The 25,956-nt window shown below is 36.9% G+C and overlaps 1 protein-coding gene across 1 annotated transcript in view; it reads left to right on the top strand.

Annotated features, from left to right (window-relative positions):
- The window catches only part of EFR3A (EFR3 homolog A), a 106,860-nt gene that overhangs the window by 17,626 nt on the left and 63,278 nt on the right, over positions 1-25,956 (top strand). Inside the window, 2 exon segments of the mRNA XM_032315547.1 lie at positions 21,207-21,283; positions 25,571-25,698. Of these exon segments, the coding sequence (XP_032171438.1) occupies positions 21,207-21,283; positions 25,571-25,698 (205 nt within the window).

Below are 25,956 nucleotides of genomic sequence, written 5' to 3' on the forward strand. Positions count from 1 at the left end.
AATAAATGTGTGTATATAGCTCAAATAGGCCCTTAAATCATGTATATTTTATAAAATAAGTGATTTCGGTTTTTGTAGGTATGTTCTATCTTACAAATTGTCTAATTGTGGATACTATACTAGTCATCTTTTCCATTATATTCTCAATATATTTCTGACATATAATGAAATATTTCATACTCATATTCTTTATGTGTTCATTTTGCCTTATAAATTTCACAGCCTTTTTAAAGGCATATGGAAAATGTCAGATTTTTTTTTTCACTTTCAAAAACTGGAAATGCCACATTCACACAGCTTCTTAGGAGGAATAAAGGCTGTTTTTGTGAGTCTAGGTTTGAACCAAAAACTTCAGGGGACTCTTGTTACCTGTGTGGCAAGTTAATTTAGAAAGAAAATATTAAAGCATGAAAATGAAGAAGAAATGGCAGCCTACATCAGCTAGCTAAGGTCAACTAACTAACCTTTGTCAGCGTGCTGTGTGGGAAGAACTGTGTCCTACAAACCAGTGTATCTTCAGCTTTCCTTAGAAATCGGTGTACTTTGGGGTGCCTAGATGGCATAGTCAGTTGGATGTCTGACTCTTGATTTCTGCCCTGGTCATGATCTCAGGATCAGACACGGAGCCCTGCAGAGTCTGCTTGGGATGTTCTCTCTTCCTGTCCCTCTGCTACCCACCCCTACTCACACTTGTGTGCTCCCTTTCTCTTTTAAGTAAATAAATATAATCTTTAAAAAAAAAAAATCAGTGTCCTTAAACTTACAAGGAAGTGTGGGAATGGTAGCAAGCATAGGTGAATGAGATAGACTTTGAAATTGTCATTGATACATATTTGGTAGGTTTGTTCTTTCTTTGAGTAATTAAAAATCTGAAACCAGCAGCACAGTGAACATTTTTGACATTTAGTTTTTGTTTTAAGTCCCTGTTGACTTGCTTTGCTGTTATTGGTACATCCTGCTAAGAATCTGAATTGCTTTTTCAGGTACCATAAAAGTATATGTCATGAGAAGAATGTTTAGTAGATTGTTTCTCATGAGAGCGAAGGACCAGTGTAAAGGTTGTTTATTACCAAAGTATGATACTTATTTAAAAAAAAAATTTTTTTATAATTAGCTTTTTAAACCATAGGAATCATTTCCAGATCCTGCCATCAATAATTTTATATACTCAGAAATGATACCACTTTACATATAATTAAGAAACTAAAGTTATTTTTTGAAACTAAAGTTATTTTAATATAAATATGAAAATCTGATCATAGTATTTAAGCTTTACTCTTTGTGCTGTGTTTAGCACATTAAATGCTTTTTTAAAAATTATTTTTATTAACATATAATTTATTATTTGCCCCAGGGGTACAGGTCTGCGAATCATCAGGCTTACACATTTCACAGCACTCACCATAGCCCATACCCTCCCCAATGTCCATAACCCAACCACCCCATCCCTACCCCTCCCACCCCGCTAGCAACCCTCAGTTTGTTTTGTGAGATTAAGAATCTCTTACGGTTTGTCTCCCTCCCGATCCCATCTTGTTTCCTTTTTCCCCTCCCTACGTCACAACCCCCTGCCCTGCCTCTCAAATTTCTCATATCAGAGAGCATATGATACTGTCTTTCTCTGATTGACTTATTTCACTAAGCATAATACCCTCTAGTTCTATCCATGTCATTGCAAATGGCAAGATTTCATTTCTTTTGATGGCTGCATAGTATTCCCCTCTCTCTCTCTCTCTCTCTCTCTCTCTCTCTCTATATATATATATATATATATCTTTCTATCTCACATCTTCTTTATCCATTCATCTGTTGACAGATGTCTAGGTTCTTTCCATAGTCTGGCTATTGTGGACATTGCTGCTATAAACATTTGGGTGCACATGCCCCTTTAGATCACTACATTTGTATCTGTAGGGTAAATACCCAGAAGTACAATAGGATAACTCTATTTTTTACTTTTTGAGGAACCTCCATGCTGTTTTCCAGAGTAGCTATACCAGCTTGCATTCCCACCAATAGTGTGGGAGAGTTCCCCTTTCTCCACATCCTCACCAGCATCTGTCATTTCTTGACTTGTTAATTTTAGCCAATCTGACTAGTGTGAGGTGCGAGCTCATTGTGGTTTTGATTTGTATTTCCCTGATGCTGAGTTGTGTTGAGCACTTTTTCATGTGTCTGTTGGCCATCTGGATGTCTTCTTTGCAGAAATGTTTGTTCATGTCTTCTACCCATTTCTTGATTGGATTATTTGTTCTTAGGATCTTGAGTTTGATAAGTTCTTTATAGATTTTGGATACCAGCCCTTTATCTGATAGGTCCTTTGCGAATATCTTCTCCCATTTTGTCAGTTGTCTTTTGGTTTTGTTGACTGTTTCCTTTGCTGTGCAAAAGCTTTTGATCTTGATGAAGTCCCAATAATTCATTTTTGCCCTTGCTTCCCTTGTCTTTGGCGATGTTTCTAGGAAGAAGTTGCTGTGGTTAAGGTCAAAGAGGTTGCTGCCTGTGTTCTCCTCAAGGATTTTGATGGATTCCTTTCTCACATTGAGGTCTTTCAACCATTTTGAATCTATTTTTGTGAGTGGTGTAAGGAAATGGTCCAGTTTCATTTTTCTATATGTGGCTGTCCAGTTTTCCCAACACCATTTTTTGAAGAGACCTTTTTCCATTGAACATTCTTTCCTGCTTTGTCGAAGATTAGTTGACCATAGAGTTGAGGGTCCATTTCTGGGCTCTCTATTCTGTTCCATTGATCTGTGTGTCTGATTTTTGTGCCAGTACCGTACTGTCTTGATGATGACAGCTTTGTAATAGAGCTTGAAGTCTGGAATTGTGATGCCACCCACTTTGGCTTTCTTTTTCAACATTCCTCTGGCTATTCAGCATCTTTTCTGGTTCCATAGAAATTTTAGGATTATTTGTTCCATTTCTTTAAAAAAAATTGATGGTATTTTGATAGGGATTGTGTTAAATGTGTAGATTGCTTTAAGTAGCTTAGACATTTTCACAGTATTTGTTCTTCTAATCTGTGAGCATGGAACGTTTTTCCATTTCTTTGTGTCTTCCTCAGTTTCTTTCATGAGTACTTTATAGTTTTCTGAGTACAGGCTCTCTGCTTTTTTGATTAGGTTTCTTCCTAGGTATATTATGGTTTTGGGTGCAGTTGTACATGGGATCGACTCCTTAATTTCTCTTTCTTTTGACTTGCTGTTGGTGTATAGAAATGCAACTGATTTCTGAGCATTGATTTTATATCCTGACACTTTACTGAATTCCTGTATGAGTTCTAGCAGTTTTGGAGTGGAGTCTTTTGGGTTTTCCACATAAAGTATCATATCTGCAAAGAGTAAGTTTGACTACTTCTTTGCCAATTCAGATGCCTTTTATTTCTTTTTGTTGTCTGATTGCTGAGGCTAGGACTTCTAGTACTATGTTGAATTGCAGTAGTGTTAGTGGACATTCCTTCCGTGTTCCTGACCTTAGGGAAAAAGCTCAGTTTTGCCCCATTGAGAATGATAGTCGCCGTGAGTTTTTCCTAGGTGACTTTGATGGTATTGAGGTTTGTACCCTCTATCTTTACACTCTGAAGAGTTTTGATCAAGATAAATGCTTTTTTAAGCACAGTTGTCTTAAATCAGATTTTAATAGATCTCCGTACTTTGTCCTAGATTCTGCATTTTCCCTCATAGGTATGAATGTAACTATCTTAAAGTTTTTCACTAAGTAATTTTTTTAATCCTTTGACATATTCAACAGACTAAACTCATAATTACATAGTTTCATAATGCCATTTCACTGCTCACACATTTTGGGTTGTTTATATTGTATACAAAGTGAAACTTCTCACCTTTCCTTCTGATATCTAAGGAATCATCTACTTTGCATTTATGCTTGGCTAAACTCACAGTTTTCATCCTCTAAGAAGGAATCTTAGACTTTTCTCATTGGAATTTAATTCCTCATGTCTCTTACATTTTATTAAATTGTTTGCATGTGGGTCTGTCTTCTGCCCTTTCAAACATTTGAGTCCTTGTTAAGTAATATATATATATATATTTTAAGATTTTATTTATTTATTTGACATAGGGAGAGAGAGATCACAAGTAGGCAGAGAGGCAGGCAGAGAGAGAGGGGGAAGCAGGCTCCTTGCTGAGAAAGAGCCCAATGTAGGGTTCGATCCCAGGACCCTGAGATCATGACCTGTGCCCAAGGTAGAGGCTTTAACCCACTGAGCCACCCAGGCACCCTAAGTAATATTTTCCACTGCAAATGCTGGTCTTTTCTTGTACTTCTGAAGTACCTTTTATAGTACCTTTCAAATAATTGGTATTCATTAATGTTCGTTTGCATTTAAGACAGAATGTCATGTGCATTTTGAGTGAAGATATCTTAGATTACTTAGTTTTATCTCCAGTTTGAGTCTTGACAGGAACTGGTAGATGATCCTATTTGGAAGCTCTCAGGGAATTACCAATAATTTGCCTACTTCTATTGTAAGTTCTGTTCTTTGTGGGTATCCCATGATACCATCACTTTTTACATGATGTCCTTTCAATATTTGAGTAATATCTGATATTGAACACTTACTGTGTGACATTCTGTGTTAAAGATTTTTTTAACTAAAGAAAGGAAGGGTTTTGTTAATTCTTACTAATTGCATTTAGCAGCTTTCACATACACCGTACTACAGTCCATCTACAGTTAGGCGTTGGCCTAACTGAACCCACAGCAGTTCAGTTTTGTGGAATCCATGAAGCAGGGCAAACCACTCTTTAGTTAACAGTAAAATACCTACTTAGCTCTTGCAGGCAGTTAATGTGTTGTACCCCATTTCTGACCACTGAAGTGTGATGAAGAGCATGCAGAGAATTATGTAGAAATTATTATAAAGAAATTTGATTTCAAAGTTGTTAAATAGAAAACAAACTTAAAAAGGATATAAATACTCTTTTGCAAAAATCTGAATGGAAAGGTTCTAAAGAATATGCAAATCTGAATGGAAAAGTTCTAAAGAATAAATGGTTTGTTTTCTGTAGCAGAAGGAACTTTATAATTTTTTAAAAAAGATTTTATTTGTTTAATGTAATCTCTGCCCCCAGTGTGGGGCTTCAGCTAAAAACCTTGAGATCAGGAGGCACGTGCTCCACCAACTGATCCAGCGAGGCACCCCTTCTGCTGAAGGAACTTTAGAACACACAAAAGCTGCAGATCATCTCTCTTTTTCCTCAGATTTTGCTATTAAGGCACAGAACAAAGAACGATAATGTATACAGTAAACATACCAGTGTAAGATTGATATGCAGCATGGCTTAAAAATTGTGCATGGTTTAAAAATCATGAAATGTATAGAATAGAACATTAGTTCAGATATTCTGATGGCTGTTTCAGAGGCTTAAGTTATTGATCTTAGATTGCAGTGTATTAGTCAGAGTCCCAGAATATATTCTGTTGATTTTTAAAGACCAGTTTGTCTCTTCTGTGATTTCAAGTTTAACTTCTTTATAAATATATATTATATACTAATATAATTAAGATCAATAGACTGTGATAGTGCTTCTTTTTGATATTATAGTACCCACATTTCAACAATGATCAAACTTGAGAGAGAAAATAAGTGTTAGTACCTTACGATCATGAAATCAAAGCCTTAAAGGTCTGTTGTGTTGCAGTACTACAAAATGAAGTATCATGGCATACACATGGTGCCAAATACTAAAAATTCTTTTGAAGCTGTATACCTGCCTGCTGTCAAAATTTACTTCCTCTACAGCTCAAGAAACATATCAGTAAGTTTCTGTGACATCCACTTTCAATTTTTATGTATTTTAAGTGGGAGTCAGATGCTTTTTCTGTTGTAGCATTTTGACTACATCTGATACAGTCTTAAAGATTTTCTGATTCCGATATATCAGAGAAAACTCCCAAATTTCCAAGATTTCATTTTGCTTTCACATTAAGGAAAAATGTGTATCACTGTAGGCTTGCTTTTTATACATTTCTGAATCTTTACCCTTTCAAAATCTTTCACCCTCTGAGTCTTTCAGAAATGAGTAAACCACAGCCTGTCCTTGAGGAGTTTATAGACCTCTAGGAGAAATGGATCCCTCGGCCCCTTAAAGATGTAGTGGTGCTTGTGATGGCAGAGAAGAGTGGGCTGTGCTCAGCATCAGGTGGTCACCAGAAACTTCCTTGATGAATAATGCCAGGCTGAGGCAGGAGGGTGAGTAGGTTGCCTGGGGAAGGGAACCATGAGAGAGAAGCCTGCCCTCTTCTTCATATATGTTAATTTACTAATGCTTTTGAAGATGTGACATGCAGAACATTGCTTTTTCTATATCTAACCTATACAGTTGTTAGAGCTAAATTCAGAGGTTCATGGCAGTGATTGGAAATCTTTTAGGTTTTTGTTTCCCCAGCTTGAAATTTCTGACCCTGACAATGTTCGTACATCCTAGGTTGAAAAATACTGTATGAATAATTTAATATTCTTAAACTTTATATGATTAACTTGGTGCCAGTGTGGCTTTAGACACAGAAGTAAACATGGTCACCAAAATCAATGTGTCATTACTTGGTTTTAGGTGGCTGCATATACTCACACAAAATAAAATGGCTTTTAGTGAAACATAATCTTGGAACCAGAATAGGTGTATTAAGAACTCACAGATTGGGTGCCTGGCTGGCTTAGTAGATAGAGCATGTGACTCTTGATCAAATACAAAATCCTGGGGACGCCTGGGTGGCTCAGTGGGTTAAAGCCTCTGGGGTTAAAGCCTTGGGCTCAGGTCATGATCTCAGGGTCCGGGGATTAAGCCCTGCATCTGGCTCTCTGGTTGGCAGGGAGCCTGCTTCCTCCTTTCTCTCTGTCTGCCTCTCTGCCTACTTGTGATCTCTGTCTGTCAAATGAATAAATAAAATCTTAAACAACAAAACAAAAAACCCTCACAAATCTTTAGTTAATTTATAATTTTGTTTATGGTTGGTGTTTATTGATTTGTGCTTTTGATCTCTGCTTATTGGAAATTGATTTTTTAGTTGTTAATTATTTGAATAAAAAGGAAAAAGGAGCTCTGTTAGGTAGGTGAGTAAGATAGAGCTCCGGTCTTAGGAAACTCGAATTACAGCAACATATGAGAACAAGTGAGAGAACAGTCATGGATGTGAGATTGCAAAGCTGTGCGAGCCTTATCAGCTCTCAGCCTTTTAGAACTTCCTGTTCATCATAACTTCCCAGACGTTACTGACAGTAGTTTTGTAACCAGAATCTTAAAATTGTCTTTGTTGATGATAAATACAGCACAACAACTAGAATTTATTTTGAATCTTACCTTTCTAAATTGAGTGAATATATGCCTCTTGCATTTCTGGCACCTTACATGTAGAAGGCACCTTATAAACCTAATTTGCTTGGTTTAGTAGTCATAGGAAACAGTTAAAATGTTCTTTGAATGTCTGTCTTGGAAAAATTCCCAAACTTCTGTTAAAATGAATCTGTTATTAGAATAAGACCAGTGCCATCCCCCCCCCCAAATGAAACAGAGTAAGACCAGTGCCCTGTTCTTGATCTTGTAAAAAGAAATCTCTGTTGTTGTTATACATTCAACACTAAGTGCCAAATGAAGGATAGGGATTCCGCAGATGTAGAATTTTCTTCTTCTGATCTTTATTTTAGTAGAACTGTAGTTTTGTGATTATCTCATTCTAGTCAATAATTTTATCCTTCATTATTTAATCAAAATTATAGAACATAATCTAGTTCTGTAGTTTAAGTAGAAGATTTATAACTTACTAAAAACTGACTAAAACGGTAGCAAAATAGTACTAGATCTTTATGGGGGCTATTTTGTATTATCTGTCATTTTTAGTAAGAACCTATAATCATAAACTGTGATCAGTTTCTTTTTCTCCCATATTAAGTATAGAGTCTCTTGAACAGTGATTTTCAGACTGGATATTCTGAAATTGTCACTGCTGTGATTTATTTTTGGTCAAAATATTTAATCCATCTTGAAATTTTAATTCACATTACCATTAAATCTGAGATTTTTTTGTTTTAAAAATAATCTTAATTTCTTTTTGGAGTATTGTTTGAAGTCCTTATTTCTTTTATCTATGTAATTGGTACTTTTGTAGAAGGTACAAGATTTGGAAAACCCCTTTGTTTTTCTAACACTATTTTTTAGAAAATATTTCTTTCTTTCTTTAGAGAGTGAGAGGTACAGTGGGTACACACAGAGAGTGGGGCAGAAGGAGAGGCAGAGAGAATCTCAGGCAGATTCCCTGCTCAGCAGGGGGCTCAGTATCAAGATTCTGAGATCATGACCTTGAGCAAAAATCAAGGGTTGGATGCTTTAACCACTGAGCCACCCAGGTGCCCCTCTAACACTATTCTTTTATAGTTTTCTTTCTGTTTCTTTAGTTGTCTTCTCTTCCACTGCTTCCATTGCTGATTGGTCTTCTCTTATGTGTTGACTTTCCCAAGGGTTCTCCCTAATTCCCTCCCATTTGTCTTTGGTGATCCCCAGCTAGCTGCTTTGCTCTGGTTTATATGTTTTTGGTTCTTACATTTATATTTCTGGTCTAGATCACTTGCCTGCTAGAGATCTCCTACTTTCAGGTTGTCATTGAATGCTTGCAAAACGGAATTCTCTTCTCTCCTTTCTGATACCCTCCTCCTACCTCAAAATGTACGTTTCTCTGTTCCTTGTTGTCAGTGACAGCACCATCCAGTCATTTCTCTGAACTGTCCCATCACCTTGTTCTTTTGACTCCTTCGTCCTCTTACCATCTACATTTGGTTGGTTTTCCAGGTCTACTTCCTGCAGGTTTGTCTAGCCTTCTCTGAGGCTGCAGGACTTTATGGATGTTTCCAAATTAAAAACATACACTTGTTGAAACCTCAGAGCTTTAACATATTTGGCTCCTTCCACCTGGATTGATAATCCTCTTTCTTGGCCTAATTCCTAGTTTTTCTTCAAGACTTAGTTATTACTTCTTGCAGGGAGGTTAGGTATTGTGCTGCTGTTCTCCCAGAGCATCCTGGTGTGCCGTGGCTGTTACCACACAGACTTACAGTTTTCTGTGTGATTATCTTCCAACACCATATCATGAGCTGCTGAAGGCCAGAGACTGTGACCTGGATTTGTATGCTCTGCACTCAGACTAGGGCTTGGCAGTCTTCTTATTAAGGACTAAAAAGAATAAATGTGATTAGGTATATGAAATTTTCCCAATCAGATGTATTTTCTGAGGTATAGGTGTTTGTTGATTTATTTAAGAGTGTTGCAGTACACCCTCGTCCACTTCTGAGTTTGGAACCAACTGAGAGAAATGTAAACATCAATCTAATGCCAGTTAAAATACTAGCTTTGTTGCTAATAAAGCTGGGTTGGAGAATGTGAGATGACTTTTGTCAAGGGCTATTTGTCGTCCGGATCTAGATTTTTCAACAGTGTGTCTAAGGGACATCCCAGGTTGGCAGAGCAAACATACTTAGCCAGCCTTCTTCAAGGAGAACATCCTGACTCCCAACTTCATAACCCCATTGTGGCCACATAGAGACTGGCTTCTGACCCAAATACACTTACCACATAGATGCAGAAAGAGTGACTTAGAGAAAGCAGATCTGAAAAAGAAACCCTTAAGGGTTCATTTGTTCATTCATTCAACAAATAGATATTGAGCACTCATTATGTTCTGGGCATTGTGTAAGGAAGCGTGCAAAGGGTAGAGATTGGGGGCTTATGTTGTAGGGCATGCTCAGTTCCTTCATCTGGACTCACCAGTAAAAAAAAGTCATTCTTTGTTGTAATAGAAGTCTTCTCTAGAAAAGGTGGGGAGAAGAGAATAGAATCATTTGTGCAAACTGTATAGCTATTTTTCTACTTGTTTCATGTAAAATAATTCTGAGGACTGTGGTAATTTTAAGGACACAGTGGCATGAAATACAGAAAAGCTTACCAGAACAGTCTTTTATGGGAAAATTTCAAAGGTCTTGTTAGTTGTACAGAAAATTTGCAAAGCCTGATCATGATCATTTGTTTTCCTTTGCTTACAATACTTGGGATCTTCAAGGCCATTTAGTGTGTCACCCTGATTTATTTCTAGCATGGGTCTGCCAAATATTCATTTATATGAGTTACTTAGAAAATCTAGTCCACAGGGAGCTATGGTGGCAGCATTTCAGAGTAATGAGGAAATTCTGGAGATCTCAGCCACAGACACTGGCTCATTGTTGGCAGTGATATGTCTTTATCATGTCAGCAGCATCTTCTGTGAAATGGTTTCCAAATGCCCTCATATTTATCATTTCTGTCATTGTGTTTAGTGCTTTATATGATTCATTCACTGTAATGTATTAGGAGATCTTCAGGTGCAGCCTGGATTACAACTTTTTGTCTGTTGCATAACTTAGGTAAGGACAATGTCCCAGGTACCTAAAGTACACAGAAAAAGTCATATGCTTCTTTAAATTATTATATGAGGGGAATGGTTCTCTAGAGTGGTGGTTCTCAAATTTGGATGTGCATGAGGGTCACAGTAGGAAGCCATGGTGATTTTTAGAAATAGAAATGCTGGTATCCATTTCTAAAGATTGATTCGGAAGGTTCTGGGTGGGGCCAGAGAATGTTTAAAAAAAAAAAAAATATACACTCCAGGGGCACCTAGGTGGCTCAGCGGGTTAAGCCTCTGCCTTCGGCTCATGGTCTCAGTGTCCTGGGATCAAGCTCTGCATCTGGCTCTCTGCTCAGCGGGGAGCCTGCTTCGCCTGCTCCCTGCCTGTGTGTCTGCTGGTGATCTCTCTCTCTCTCTCTCTAATAAATAAATAAAATAGTAAAAAAAAAAATACTCCAGGAGACTGTTCTTCAGATGGCTTGTAAAGCACCCTAAGAAAAGCACTGATTGTACTATGGAAGCATTGTTTATGTAGGATTTCTTATGATGTAACTTCATGAAGACAATAAATATATTGATACAGTAGAAAATTTGTGACTAGTGACTTTGTTGGGGAAATTGAGGATGGCGGTAAATGTTTCGTGGAAAAGTTTTGTGAAAACTTTTCGTGGAAAAATCACCATAATTGGGTATATATAATGAGGGTGAATTCACTCACTTGCTGCTAATTATGATTTGGTTTGTATCTGTCTCTTGTTTTTGGTTAAAAAATCCTTGTTTTCTGTAACTTTGATTTCTTATACTCTTGCATTTATTTATTTATAAAGATTTTATTTATTTGACAGAGAGACAGTGAAAGAGGGAACACAAGCAGGGGGAGTGGGAGAGGGCCAAGCAGGGAGCCCGATGTGGGGTTCCATCCCAGGATCCTGGGATCATGGCTTGAGCCAAAGGCAGAGATAAATACTTAACGACTGAGCCACCCAGGTGCCCCTCTTGCATTTATTTATAAGTCTTGATGTTAGAAGCCAATTTTGTGAAATAACATCTCAACGATGCCTAGCTTAGTACGTTGACTGTAGTAGGCATCTTATAAAACATTTAATTATAAATGGACAGGGAATTTATCAGTAATGAGCTTTATACAAAAATTATTGCAACAGATGATATATTAAGGTAGTAATTGTCGTATATGAGGAAAATTAAAGCTAGGTACGCTCTATTTTTTTAAAAATCTGTTATTTATTTATTTATTTATTTATTTAATTTTTTTTTTACTAGTCTTCTGTTTCTCCTTTTCCTCTTACATTTCTCTTCATTTTTCTCTCCCTGGATTTTTGCTGCTTTTTCCTTATTTTGCAGCTATAATTGGAAATCTGACTACTTTGTAGGTGCCCTTAGACATGTCCCAGTACTTACTCTTAAAGAGTAAGGAGGAAAACTGCAGGTCCTGGGTTGCCTGGGACAGATCTACCACTGGTCTGGGCATAATTATTATTAATGGCATCTGTAGTCAGTCTAAAGATACTCAAGTATTAAGCACCTCTGGACCTGAGAAGCATCTAAATCAGTGATTTGCAAAGTGAGTTCTTGCCTTCACTTCACCTTAGAGGTCCTTCTCGCTTTTGCAGGCCTATCTTTGTGGTGTTGTTAACACATGGAACATGTTAACATCATGTTCCAGCATCCCCTTCAAAAAACACAAATAGCATCTTTATTTTTAATGAGAACTTTTGTGTTTTTATGTGGGATTTTTAATTTGTTTTAATCTTATTTTTTTTAAAGATTTTATTTATTTGTCAGAGAGAGAGAGAGAGAGAGAGAGCGAGCACAGGCAGACAGAATGGCAGGCAGAGACAGAGGGAGAAGCAGGCTCCCCGCCGAGCAAGGAGCCCAATGTGGGACTCGATCCCAGGACCCTAGGATCATGACCCGAGCCAAAGGCAGCGGCTTAACCACTGAGCCACCCAGGCGTCCCTTTTAATCTTATTTTTTAAACTGAAGAATGTTTTGGCTGTTTCAAAAAATTTTTGCCCTTTTAGAACCTTTTAGAATGGTTTCTAAATGGGTGAGAATTCCTGGGCCATTTGCTTATGTGTAGGCATTCATGGCACAAAAACAGTTTCCAAAAAGTCATAAAAGCCCATATTCCATGGTGTTTGTGAATACTCGTTCATGCTAAGAATTCTTTTCAAGAAATTCTAACTAAAGGAAAGTTATAACTGCAGTTTCTTTTGTCATCTTCCAAATTAAAGGAGCTTGTCATTAGTCCTTTAGATATACCTAGATTTCCATTTCTGTTTATCTTTCAAGAATACCTTTCCTCCTTACAGTAAGATGCTCCTGTACTTTTTGTCCATCTTTGTTGTGTATTTACCAAGATTTGCTCTAAGAAGTGGAAAGTAAGTTTTTGTAGGAGAGCTTCAGCTCTCGATTTGTTGAAATCAATTTGTTGAAATATACTCCAGAGATGAAAACTGTCAGAATCCATAATGACTTGGCCACATATTTCCCTAGTTGAACATTCAATCTCCTTTTGACAATTAGGGTTTTGTTGTTGTTACTATTGTTTTGTGGTCAGCTAGAGTCTTTGTTAGACTATGGTTTAAATAAGACTCTTAAAACACATCAGTGCTTAGTATTTTGCTTTCCCAGTTGCATTATAAATTCTCTGTAGTCTGATTCACCTTTTGCCCGTCCTCTATTTTTCTCCCTCTTAATTATGATTTTTAAAATATGTCTTCAATCACTCTATAATTCTCCCCTCCTCTGAAACCTATTAATTAGCAAAGTAAATATCCATATAGCAGTACCATGGTTTTTATGAAGAAGATTGTTGTTCACAGACTATTTGTTCTCTTTTAAACATTTATACATGCAGAAAACGTGATTCTTAATATATATATATATATATTAAAATATATATATATATATATATATATTTTTTTTTTTTTTTTTTTAAGTAGTCTCCATGCCCAGCATGGAGCCCCAGCATGGGGCTTGAACTCAAGGACCGTGAGATAGAGACCTGAACTGAGATCAAGAGTCAGATACTTACGACTGAGCCATCCAGATACCTCTCTTTTTATAGTTCTTTAAGATACTATTGACATTTTCATAGAAGATATTTAGTCAGCTTTTTATATATTAAATAAGGGAATCACATACCATTTCAGTTTTCACTTCTGCCTTGTCTAATTACTTACCTCTGAAAATTGGGACCAGGAGTGCTGTACTCCCTTTGCAAGACTGCCACCTGAGCACATTTTTGAAGAATGTCCGTGGCATGCAGGGTCCAGGGATACGTGCAGTCTTAGAAGTGGGGATGCACCACGGGTTACGTCCTAACTGTGGTGGAGATAGGTAGGTAGGAGTACTTTTCTTACCTGGTTGCAGCTCTGGTTTCGGTCATCCATTGGATCCTTTCTTATTTGTTGTTAAAGCCAATGTCAGATGAAATGAATAGAGAATGGTATTTCTGATTTTAATATTTGTGATAATTTAGTTTTATAAGATGATTCCAGAAGATTTTCAAATGGAATCATGCAGAATTACATTTTCTGAAAGCCAGGATTATTCTTTATTTTATTGTTTCTGTTTTGGATAACTGCTGAATTATATTTAAGTATGATAGTATACTATAAAATTAAATTAAGTATAAATCTATAAGTTGACTAAGTAGGAGAATGTCTAATACTTACTTTTCTTTAAAAATTGTGATAGTGGGGGGTAAATCGATGTTGAGTATAGACCAGACACTTGTTGACTCAGAAGAAGGCTTTTTACCCCCCCTGAAGACCGTATGTATCTCCGTGTGGTTTTGAAAGTATATCAGGGATTTCTTTTCATATTGCCTATTGTACAGCCAAATATTGCAATGTAATGGAAAGAGCATCTTTTTAAAAAATAGGATTGACGTTTCAGTTCCATTTATTGCCTTTGTTGCCCTCTTTTTCCATAATGTTTATGTGCCTGGGAATAAAGAACAAGTAGTGAAATTGAGAACGAAAGGAGAGAAGGTATAGAATTACAAGTGGAAAGAATCGTGTAATAAAATATTCCTCTAATGGATTAAAATCCTCTTAAAAGGAGCACTTTCCTAAAGATCAGACTACTTTGTTCCCGTTTCTCTGACCCCGTATCTAATTAGTCACCAAAACGCTTTTGATGCTTCCTTTGTGCCACCTCCCACGTTCCTTCCTTTTTAAGCTGCGGGCCATTAGAAAATGCGTTTTGGTTTTTCCAGGTGTCATCCTCCATAGTGATGTTTGCATTGTTCCGTCTGACTATAATTGTCCTTCCCTGTCCCCAGTTTATCTTTATAATAAAGTTCAGTTTATTTGTTCTTCATAGGAGCGCTTAGCTCACATCCTGGGTCCTTCGTAAAACCTTTACTTGATAATTACCTTTCTTCACTTGAGCTAGAAGTGCTTTCTTTCTCTTTTGAACTTCTGTGGGTGACCCTTATACATTGGATATCCCTTGTTAGATGTTGTGCAAATCTTATTTCAAAATCAATTTTTAAACCTTGTCTTTTAAGTAGACAGTGACCTTTTTAACCCCCTGTAGTTCTTCACACAGTGGCTGTATACATTTTGGAAGTACAGGAATAATATCTGTATTATAGACTTTATATGTAGCATGTACATGTATGTGTATATGTATATTTCTATATTAAGCTTTTGGTACTTGGGAGGGGTATATATTAGTGGGACTGTAATATTACTGAATCCTTTTAATTGTATTGTTCTAACACTAGCTGAAAAAGTAACTTGACTTCTAATTTTAACTGTGGGGAAAATATATGTGATTCTCATTTTTCCAGGATTCAGGATACCATAGAACTATAGTTGTCAGAGTGGTGAATTTTTAAAATCTTCCAGTAGAAAAAATAGTCTGTCCTTTTTCACCTTGATTACGGATTGACTCTATTAGGCCTAAAAATAAAACATGAATTGTTTAAAGTGATTCAGTCAACATTTTCTTCTGTTTATCAGAGAAATCCTGTTCTGGTATTTAGTGTTTTGTGGTGGACAGTGTACTTTCTTGATGATTATTTTTATTCTTATAGCACATATCAGAGCAGATACTAAATCTGTTTAATCTGTCAGTGAACTTTGGGTCTTCATTTAATGAAAAAGCGTTTAAATGTCTAGTATATACCAGCCACGCACAACAATGAATAAGATATATGGACTTTATGTTGGAGGGACTCATATCCTAGTGGTAAAGGGAGACATGTTTATAAATAAGTATAAGAAATTGTTACAGTTGTAGAAATATACAGTGAAGGCATAAAGAACCAAAATCCTGTAATCAGTCATTCCCATTTAAAAGTATGAAATTTAGTAAGCCCTAAATATGCCAGTGAATTCCCAATATATTACTTGTAAGAATTAATTGAGATAATATAATTGCTGTGTAGAAGATACAGATACCGTTATATTCTCTTTCTATAAATCATAAAATAAACCTAATTTAAATTAGGTTTAATTTAAAGTTATACAGTTGGTTCCTGTAATAGATCTGAGTGTTCTTCAACTCCAGTGATAGTGTTAGTAACTTATTTTTGTTTCAGAAGATAGTTTTATCCCAAGTACCCAATGCTGTATTGGTCTTAAATAATAGAGACATTAATAGTTTAATAAGGGAGACTTTAATATTTCTAGTCAGATTTAACTTATGATTAGATTATACAGTTTATTGAAAATATAAGTAGCTTATTTTTAAAGGAGTCTTTATTAATTATCCAACCCCCCACACTCACAGAGTTGCATAGGAAAGCAAATATTATCACAAACTTGGAAGTACTCACCAGTGGGCCAACAACTTAGAATACTGACCCATTAAGCAGAATTCTCACAGCACCTTTGTGCACTCCTGTGCCTGATTCATCATACTTTCAGTTCAGCTGTGAGGTTTTCTGTGCAGCTACTCAATTCTGACTGTGAATGCCTCTGTGGGCCAGGGTGGGATGGAAATTAATTTTAGCACCTTACCATCAGAGAAGAAGGAGGTTGCCAGAGGTCAGTACAGCTCATTCCTGCCTGAGATGAGGACCAGGAGACATGGATGAATCCCCATGAGAATAATGGTAGGGGAACTATGGAGAAGAAATTATCTTGGGTGTCTTTAAAGAAGAAATGGTTAATTTAGAAATATGCAAAATTTGCTAAAGAAATGCATTTCATGGCTTTTACATTGTAGACACTGCATATGTATATAGATTTAGGACCCCTAACACTGAAAGGTAGGTAGAGAGGTAGTACTCAGAAGGCCTATTAATGAACATGCTCCGTGAGCCTGCCTCTACATTACTTTAATATGTAGCTTGTTACTTTTTTGGGGCTAATTTTTCTGTTTTCAGTGGTGCCCATGTTCCATTTTTCTATAGTTATCCCACTTGAGACTTGCTGTTTGTACTGACATATCATAAGCAAAGCTCTGAATTCCACCCACTGCAGGAGAGCAGTGACTTCCTTCTCCTTGTATACTAGAATTAAATGTAATGGAAGAATTCCTGTTGATTGCTCAGACTTGCCTATTGCTTGAGGCATTCTGTGATATGCTAGTACTTCGGAAGAAAAGTTGGGAAGTGGTCAAAAATAGGGTGGTCTGGCGCTCAAATGAGTTTATTGGGAGGGATTAGAAGCAGGGATGAGGAGGAATTGAAGGAATGCTTTAAGGAAAAAAGGTGTAAGTAGTTTTATTTTCCTATTTTATTAAACTGAAAATCTGCTTTTAGTAAACTAGCAACATGCATTTTTGTAGTATCTTGTTTAAGCTCTTTGGCCTTAGCAGCAGAATTTGATATGGATATTATCAAGTTCTTGATAGCTTTACCCTTGATGTCAGCAACCAGTTAGATAAGTTACAGTCCATTAGTACCCTCTGCTAATTAATTACAAGTGAAGTGAACTAGGTATTTCCTGAGCAGTAGGAAAAGGATCTAGAAGCAGGAAGATTGACTAGAAAATAGTCTCTTGCAACATGAAAGACTACATTCAAGTTCCTGCATCGGAACTCGACAAGCCCTATGAATTGACTTCAGCAAGGGAGTCAAACCCATTTCTGTGGCTGAGTAGGTCCAATGATTTCATTTTTCTTGTTCTTAAGATGTTTACAAGTACAGAATTGTCTTCTTTAAAGTTGCTAATAGTGTTTCTTTCATAATTACTGATACCACAGGTCATTTTAAAACTTACATTATCGTCACTATATGGTCATTTTATAGAAATCTCAGTAAATTGAAAGATTTTAATTCTGTTTTCATGTATCTTTTCTATAGTTGGTAACTTTTCATTTGTAGTAACTAGTCAGGAGGGTGTTTCTGTTTCATTTTGGATTTTCTGGAGAAACTCACTGTCATCATTTACTTCCCTGCGTGGTAGTGCATTTGTAGTGTGAGTTAGCCCCATTCCTACAGTCGTGGTCATTGGTGATTTGTGGGGAGCTAAAATGTTTAGTTTAGAAATTGTCTAGTACTTGCATGTGTTATGGCAGTTACCCTTTGAAGTCATCTGATGTGGGCTGGGCTCTGCTCCTTATTAGCTGGGTGATGTTGGACAGATGGCCTCCCTAAGCCTGTTCCCCATTTATCAGAGGGAGATGATGTTAACTGCTTCAGAGAGTTGGTGTATGAGTGAGGGATGTCAGAAAATACTTAATATAATGGTGCGCACATCATGCTCAGAAAATGACATTTTACTGCCCCCCCCAAACTGGTACTGATACTACTTCTGAAAACTTATTGTGAACCGTATACAGAATTTGTTGAATTTTTTTTTTTTCTTATTCTAGTGTAGTTGGCATACAATGTTACATTAGTTTCAGGTGTGACTTTTAAATGTTTCGTTTACAGCATAGATTTTCCTACTGTCAGGAAGATTATCTCTAGGGCCCTCAAACACCTGCTTACCCCTTGTAGTATCTTTTATTGCATTACTATAGCTACCATTTTATTGAATGCTTACTATATGTTACTCTTTTCATTTTTAATTTTCCCAGTAGGTACAAAGAAAGTGTAACTGATGAGGAAGCATAGGTGTAGTAAGATAAAGTAACCTGCCCACCTGCTGGACAGGAAGAGATCTTGGGGTCACCCTGTCCTTTAACCCCATACTGCCTCTTTGGTATTTTCCTTTTTACTCCTGTTTCTCTCAATAGACCTAAGCTTTCTGAAAGTAGAAGCTGGATGTGGTATGTATTCCAAGTTCACATCTTTTCTAAAAACTCTTTAAACTAAAAGCAATGGCCACGGTCGCCAAACTGTGGAAAGAACCAAGATGCCCTTCAAAGGACGAATGGATAAGCAAGATGTGGTCCATATACACTATGGAGTATTATGCCTCCGTCAGAAAGGATGAATACCCAACTTTTGTAGCAACATGGACGAGACTGGAAGAGATTATGCTGAGTGAAATCAGTCAAGCAGAGAGAGTCAGTTATCATATAGTTTCACTTATTTGTGCAGCATAACAAATAGCATGGAGGACAAGGGGAGTTAGAGAGGAGAAGGGAGTTGGGGGAAATTGGAAGGGGGAGGTGAACCATGAGAGACTATGGACTCTGAAAAACAATCTGAGGGTTTTGAAGGGGTGGGGGGTGGGAGGTTGGGGGAACCAGGTGGTGAGTATTATAGAGGGCACGGATTGCATGGAGCACGGGGTGTGGTGCAAAAACAATGAATACTGTTATGCTGAAAATAAAAATAAAAAAAAAACCCTAAAAGCAATGTATGATTTCTGAAAGTGTCAATGTAAGTGAAACTTAATAGCTATTAAGAGTCTTTTCTTATTGAAAATAACGTAATTTACCATTTTGACAGGGAATTTGAAGCAGGAAGAGTTGTTTTTCCATCCCTTACTGGTCTCTTTGCCATGATACAATTTGAATGTACTATATTTGGCCTTGCATTAGTGTTAGCAGAGCATTCATTTGAATCTTCTTACCAGGTTGCAAGCTTTTTTCATCATTTCACTACCTAGCTTGGTGCTCTGCATAATAACCACTCAATACATATTTGATTTTAATTTATTTTAGTTTATTAATATTTATCTGAAGTATTTTTATATTTGTCATAGTAGACAGAGAAGTATGACTTTTGCTTACTTGGCTTTTCTCTCCCTCGCCTGCCCCTTCTTTTCCTCTAGTAATAGGACCAGTGTTTGCTTTTGGACTCTAAAAAGAGTTCAAGTGTTTTGATGTTCCTTAATCTGAAAAATTTTCCAGTGAACTCTTTGGAATTTTTTTTCTTCTGTTAATGTAGAAAACATCCTGAACAATAGGTAGCATTTTATATTATCAGCACATAGTGCCAAGTATATATTGCTGAATTTAATTCCCTATTTTTTAATAAGTTCATAAACTCAAGGGCAGAGATCTTGTCTCTTAGCTTTTTTGTATTTATGGCATCTAGCATGGTCTTAGTTAGGCACATAATCAGTACACATGAAATAGTTAGATGTTGACTGATTTGACCACTAGTGTCTGTGGTGCTGTGGGAAGAGCATGGGGTTACAGAATTAAACACTGGGTTCTCACTCAGACAATGTTGTTGAGTAAGTTACTTGGTCAGTTCTGCTGCACTTCCAACTCCTGTAAAGTAATGGTAGTAATACTTCACTAGGTTTTGTAGAAATGTTATATATGCACAGTGCCTCTATGATCACTAAAGATGCCCTACAAATCTTAAGTCTCTCTTGTTTTTATCACTTTATTGACTCTGCTCCACTGCAAATCTGGACCGTCTTAACTTGTTTTGGTCAGTGCTGGACACTTGGTTGACATTTGTTATATGACTGTGTGCAAAAATGGTGCATACTTCACGAGCAAAGTGAGATCTGGAAAAGTTGTCTCTTGCATAACCTTACTGTGTGAGAGAGTAGTAGAAGTCTGCTTAGATCTGAGTTCTTTTAATTTCTAGCTAAAGCAGTATTTCATACTATATTTTGGTTTCTAAATACATACAAAGGCACACTTACACAGAGACACACATCCTCCAGTTTCATAAATCATGGGAATAATTTTATAGTGACTCCAGACCAGCATTCCTGTTACTAGTTTGCAGGACAAGAAAACTAATTGCTCTCACTTACATAGTTCTTTCCAGATAACTGATGTGCTTTACCCAAGGCAATTTAGTCATTTAAGTGAAAGAATTGGAATGAACGCAGATATTCTGGATCCCAGTCCATTGCTCTTACCAAGATACCCATAACTGAAACTATGAAGAACAGCTTTGAGCATTTTTGAAATTCCTAGACTTTCCTTTGAGGTTGTTTCCCCCTCTAGTATAGTTCTTCATATGAAGCATTATGTAGATACACGTATTAATTGTTTTCACCAGGCATAAGGGAGCGGACTGTTCCTCAAGACCAATGTGGCTGGGACTGTGAGTAGATCGGGCCAGGAAATGAGAATGTAAGGCTGGGGACACAGAAGGTGGTAGGAGATGAGATTAGAAAGGAAGTGAAGGGGTCCAGAATAGATATTAGCTTTATAGGGTGAATTTGGTAGGGTGTGTGTGTGTGTGTACACCTGTACACACACACACACCCCTAAACTATTTGATTTGGAATTTTGGAATAATTCATGAACATATTCACTTTGACCTGGTGTCTTTGGGGAGGGGAGAGGACGTTTTTCATTTCTTAGTCCGTAATAGAATTCGCATTCCTGTTTTCTGTTAGTGCCAATTTGCAGTTTTTCTTTTTCTTTTAAGTAACTCATTAATATTCAGAATCTGAATTTCTAGGTCAGATTTACAGTATGAATAATCTTTGTACTTTGTGATTTTATTTTTTTTTGACCAGGAGTGTGTTGCTGCTGTTCGGCTCTGCGTCCTCGCTACAAACGCCTGGTGGACAACATATTCCCTGAAGATCCAAAAGTAATTTGATCTACATCTACTGATCCTTCTCTTTGCTGACCCATCCTTACCCCCTGCTGACTTCCCTAAGGTTTCCCTAATTTCATTTCTCTACTTTTACTCCTAAATCCCATCATGTACAGTGCTATTTTTATATTTATTTATTTATTTATTTATTTTACTTTAAAATGACCCATGCTTGCTTGTCTAATTTTCAGAACCTTTTTACAGATTAACTGTACATTTGAAATGATGGACAGATGGTGTTCTCTTGTCTAGATGGTTCCTATATTTAAGAAATACTTTTCAGAAATTTTTGAACCTAGTGCCAGATTATTTGTACGAAATGCTAAGAATACAACTGTGAACATAGAGATGGTTTTCTGCTCTCGCTTAGCGCACAGATAAGGAAATTGGCAATTACAATATTGTGTGAAAGAATGCTGTAATAGAGAGATGAAGTACAGGGCGCTTCTGGAGTAGGTCAGAATGATGCCTGATGTGGGCCTGGAGAACAGAGACCTTTAGGAAATGAAATCTAAGCTAAGATCTGAAGAGTAAATAGTTTGGCCACACAGTTTTCAAAGGAGAATTGAGAAGTAAAGGAATAATATTCCAGACAGTTTGTTCTCTTTTTATTTAAATGCTTGTACATTTTTTATAGCCATTACTTTATTATGGAAGATTACTGTTTTCAGAGGAACTGAATTTGAATGATTTTGTTTGGCACTCTCCTGGGTTTCCCAAGATTCCTTTAGTCTAGTGTTAAATGGATATGACAACAACAACAAAAAAATGTTAGATTGTTTTAATTGCTTTATTTTAAAATGTAGCTGGGACACCTGGTTGGCTCAGTCCATAGAGGATACAATTTTTTATCATTGGGCTGTAGGTTCGAGTCCCCGTTGGGTGTAGTGATTACTTAAAAATTAAAAAAATGTTTGCCAAGAAAATAAATAAAATATAGCCAATTACAGAAACCTTTTGGCTATCTTAACTTTTATATATTTCATGATATGTGAAATATCTCATTTTTTAATCAGATTTGATTTAAATATTCAGCCATTTAGAAGAGGTTAATTTGTTATATACTGTTGGCTTCCAGGTGCCTAGATAATTTGTGGCAGATTGAGACCAAAGATAAGGTACCCATCTTTAGTAGCTTTCCATCCATTGACTGACATGAAGCAACAGCATACTAAATAGGAAGTCCTAAGGCAAAAGTCAGTAAGCAAAATTTTAAGTAAAACAGGTAGTGAAGTTTTTGCCTTTAAAGCAGAGAGGTTTTACTGTGGTTTGGCAATCTCTGGGAAGCTTTCTCTGAGGAAATGAGATTTGCTGGGTTTTGAAGGATGTGTTGCCATCTGGAGAAGTGAGATTAGTCTCTTTGTTGCAAGTGAGGGGCCTTTAGAGAAAAGGCAAAGGAGTGCAAGAGAAAGCAAGGGGTACATTTGAGATTAAGAGCCTTCAAATGGAGGTTTATATAGCCTCATTGTAGAGGGTAATGGGTGGTAATCACGACCACGATTTCTGATTTGAAATTGCAGTCATGTCATTTAATAGACTGAATATTCAGATCACTGTCCTGAGGAGGCCAGGGCATACGGTTACTGAAGATAAGGTGGAGGCCAGATTATGGAGGAAAGTGAGTGACAGACAAAGCTTCTCCTTTATCTACTTTAGCTCCTAGGCAGTGAGAGAGTTTTGAACATTTGTGACCATGGGAGTGATGACAGGTAGATTAGATTAGTGATGACAGGTAGAGAATGGTTATAGAAAGGAAAGAATCTTTATTTTTGTAAAGTATTGATTGATTGCCAAGTATTTAGATAAGATTTGTTCAAATGGAGATCTGTAAAGTAAGATTAAAAATATATATATATAAACCTTGCATACATGTGGCATTTATAACCCTTTGACCTTATTTGTTGTTTTTAATTTATTGATCAACAATAAAAAATCATGTAGTAGATCCCAAATAGATCAGGCATACTGCCCAGAGTACAGAGGTCTACATGTTAAGTTCCTGCCTTCAAAGAGTGATCTAATGAGGGGGACCAAACCAGGTCTTAATAATTACTAGCCTTGTGATCTTGGGCAGATACCTCAGTTTCTCATCATGAAATAGAAATTACAAATAGTGCCTATTTCATAAGATTCTCATGAGGATTAAATGAGTTAATGTAATTCTTTGCTCATGCTTTCTTCCCTAGTGTCTATGACTGTACCTGGCGCATAGTTAGCGCTTGACAAGTATTTACTTATGAGTGAGAAACAGTGATAATGAGTGAGAAATAGAATGATAAAATATAATCTAGATAAGTACAGTGAGCTAAAGGAACATATAGGAGGAGCCTCTTACCCAGTCTTTGAAAGGATGTTGGGAGGGTGCATTGAAGGCTTTTTGGAGGCCCTTGAGACCTGCAGGATGAGTAGGAGTTACCCAGGTGAGCTAGAGAAGCATCCCCAGGCAGAGATGAGTTGAGTGAGAGGAGTCATACAGACTGTATGATTCCGTCACTTGCTGCTGTTGATAATGCTGAAAAGCAGAGCAGTGATTGCCTGGAGAGGAAGAGATGCACTGCAAAGGGCATGATGAATCTTTTGCAAATGATAGAAATGTTTGTATCTTGTTTTTTAGTGGTGGTTTCACTGATAAACAGCTGTCATAGTTCAAATTATATACTTAGGTATAGTTTATTGTGTATAAATTTTTTCTCAATAAAATTAGGAATAAAAAAAATGGATGAGAGGACGTCAGATTTAAGTAATGATGTGGAAGAACTAATACAGAGGGAGAGGTTAAAAAACCAGGAAAGAGAGAGGCTGACTTAATGGAGCCAGATCCTGGCCCATGTGAAACAAACAGCAAGAACATAGGCAAACTGATTTCTCCAAGACAAGTCCTCCAAAAATAGGGCACTTTGACTTTGCATGGGGCAGTGTTTCTTCAGGTTCTGTTGACCTTTTGATCCAGTTACTTCTTTGCTGTTGGATTATCCTGTGCATTGTGGGATGTTTATTAGCCTCCCAGGCCTCTACTACAGATACTAGTACACCCACCACCCGGCTTTGACAACCCAAAATATCTCCAGTCATTGCCCTGGGGGAGTGAAGTTACCGTGGTGGAAAACCACTGGTTTAGAGAAAGCAGGGGTGTTTTTGCCAGTAAATCCTAATCTGATGGCTTCCATCTTTGAGAAGGAGAAGAGCTCATTTGATGTCAGAGAGGGAAGAGAGGTGGCAAAGTAGCAAGTTTGAGGAAAACCCAGTAGAAAAAAATAGGTTGGTGATGGAGCAATGGCAAAATAGCCAGAGAATATGGAGGGGTCAGTTGAAAATGCAGATTTTTTAAAATTTTTAGTTGTAGATTCATCATTTAACATAATTTTTCTATCTCCCTTCCTATCTCCTCTAGCAATCCTAAATAGCATTTAGTTAACTTGGACTATATAGGACCAAAACATTTTAGGCTGATAATTGATTTGTTGTCTGAGGATGGAGAGTACCATAAGACCTGTGGCCTGTCACCTTTTAGAGGGCAGAAACAAGTGAAAATTTGCCAGTCCCACACTGGGGTCCTCTTCTTGTTTTTTTAATATGTTGGCTAAGCAGAGATTCATGCAATTCTTAATATCTTCTCAGTTATTAATTAAAAGAAGGCTTTATAATGATATCAACAAGTTTTGAATCATTTTAACATGTTCACTGTTGTATATATAAAGGAGTAAAATAGGCTTAACAACAGTGTAAAATTTTAAAATCGAAATAAATTTGTTTGAGACCTTTTCACTAAAATACAACCATTCCTGGGGTCCCTGGGTGGCTCATTTGGTTAAGTGTCTGCCTTTGGCTCAGGGATCGAGCCCTACATGGGGCTCCCGGCTCCATGGGGAACCTGCTTCTCCCTCTCCCTCTGTCTGCTGTTCCCCCTGCTTGTACGGTCTCTCTTTGTCTCAAATAAATAAAATCTTTTAAAAAATAAATAAATAAAATACATCCCATTCCCTATATACTGTAGTTAGTTGAGCTGTTTCTCTATTTAGGAAGGTGTTAGAACAATTCATTGCTTGTGAAGGTACTTTTAAATATTCTTCCTGAATAAGGGCATTTCTTTAACTTTCTGGAAATTCTGTATCCAGAATTGTGACTATTTACAGTAAGGAGGTTATAGCCAGAAAGGTTCAGCATAAATAATGGATTAATCATGAAACCCAAAAGGGGACATGTGAAGCAAACAATGCTTAGAAGTAAAAAATAACTATGAAAATATAGATAGCCTATTTATCTTGCCGTTCTTATTTTTAGGATGGCCTTGTTAAAGCCGACATGGAGAAATTGACATTTTATGCAGTATCTGCTCCAGAGAAACTGGACCGAATTGGTTCTTACTTAGCAGAAAGGTTGAGCAGGGATGTTGTCAGACATCGTTCTGGGTAAGAAAACTAATTGCTGCTAATACTATGTCTCTGAAAATTCTTCCTAAGTTAAATAATTCTGTACATTTTTTGGTCATCGAGTCATGCAAAGATGATATGTGGAAGATAAAACCTTGTAACATGTTACAAGGAAATATGTATACTGTATAGATGTTTGCAGGTTTTATTACTTTTCTGATGGTCATGTTTTAAGAATAGACATGTGAGTTAACAGAGTTGCCTTTAGCTTAAGCATCCATTGATATTTGGTATTCT

The sequence above is a fragment of the Mustela erminea genome, chromosome 16, assembly GCF_009829155.1.
Source record: "Mustela erminea isolate mMusErm1 chromosome 16, mMusErm1.Pri, whole genome shotgun sequence".
Classification (NCBI taxonomy): Eukaryota; Metazoa; Chordata; class Mammalia; order Carnivora; family Mustelidae; genus Mustela; species Mustela erminea.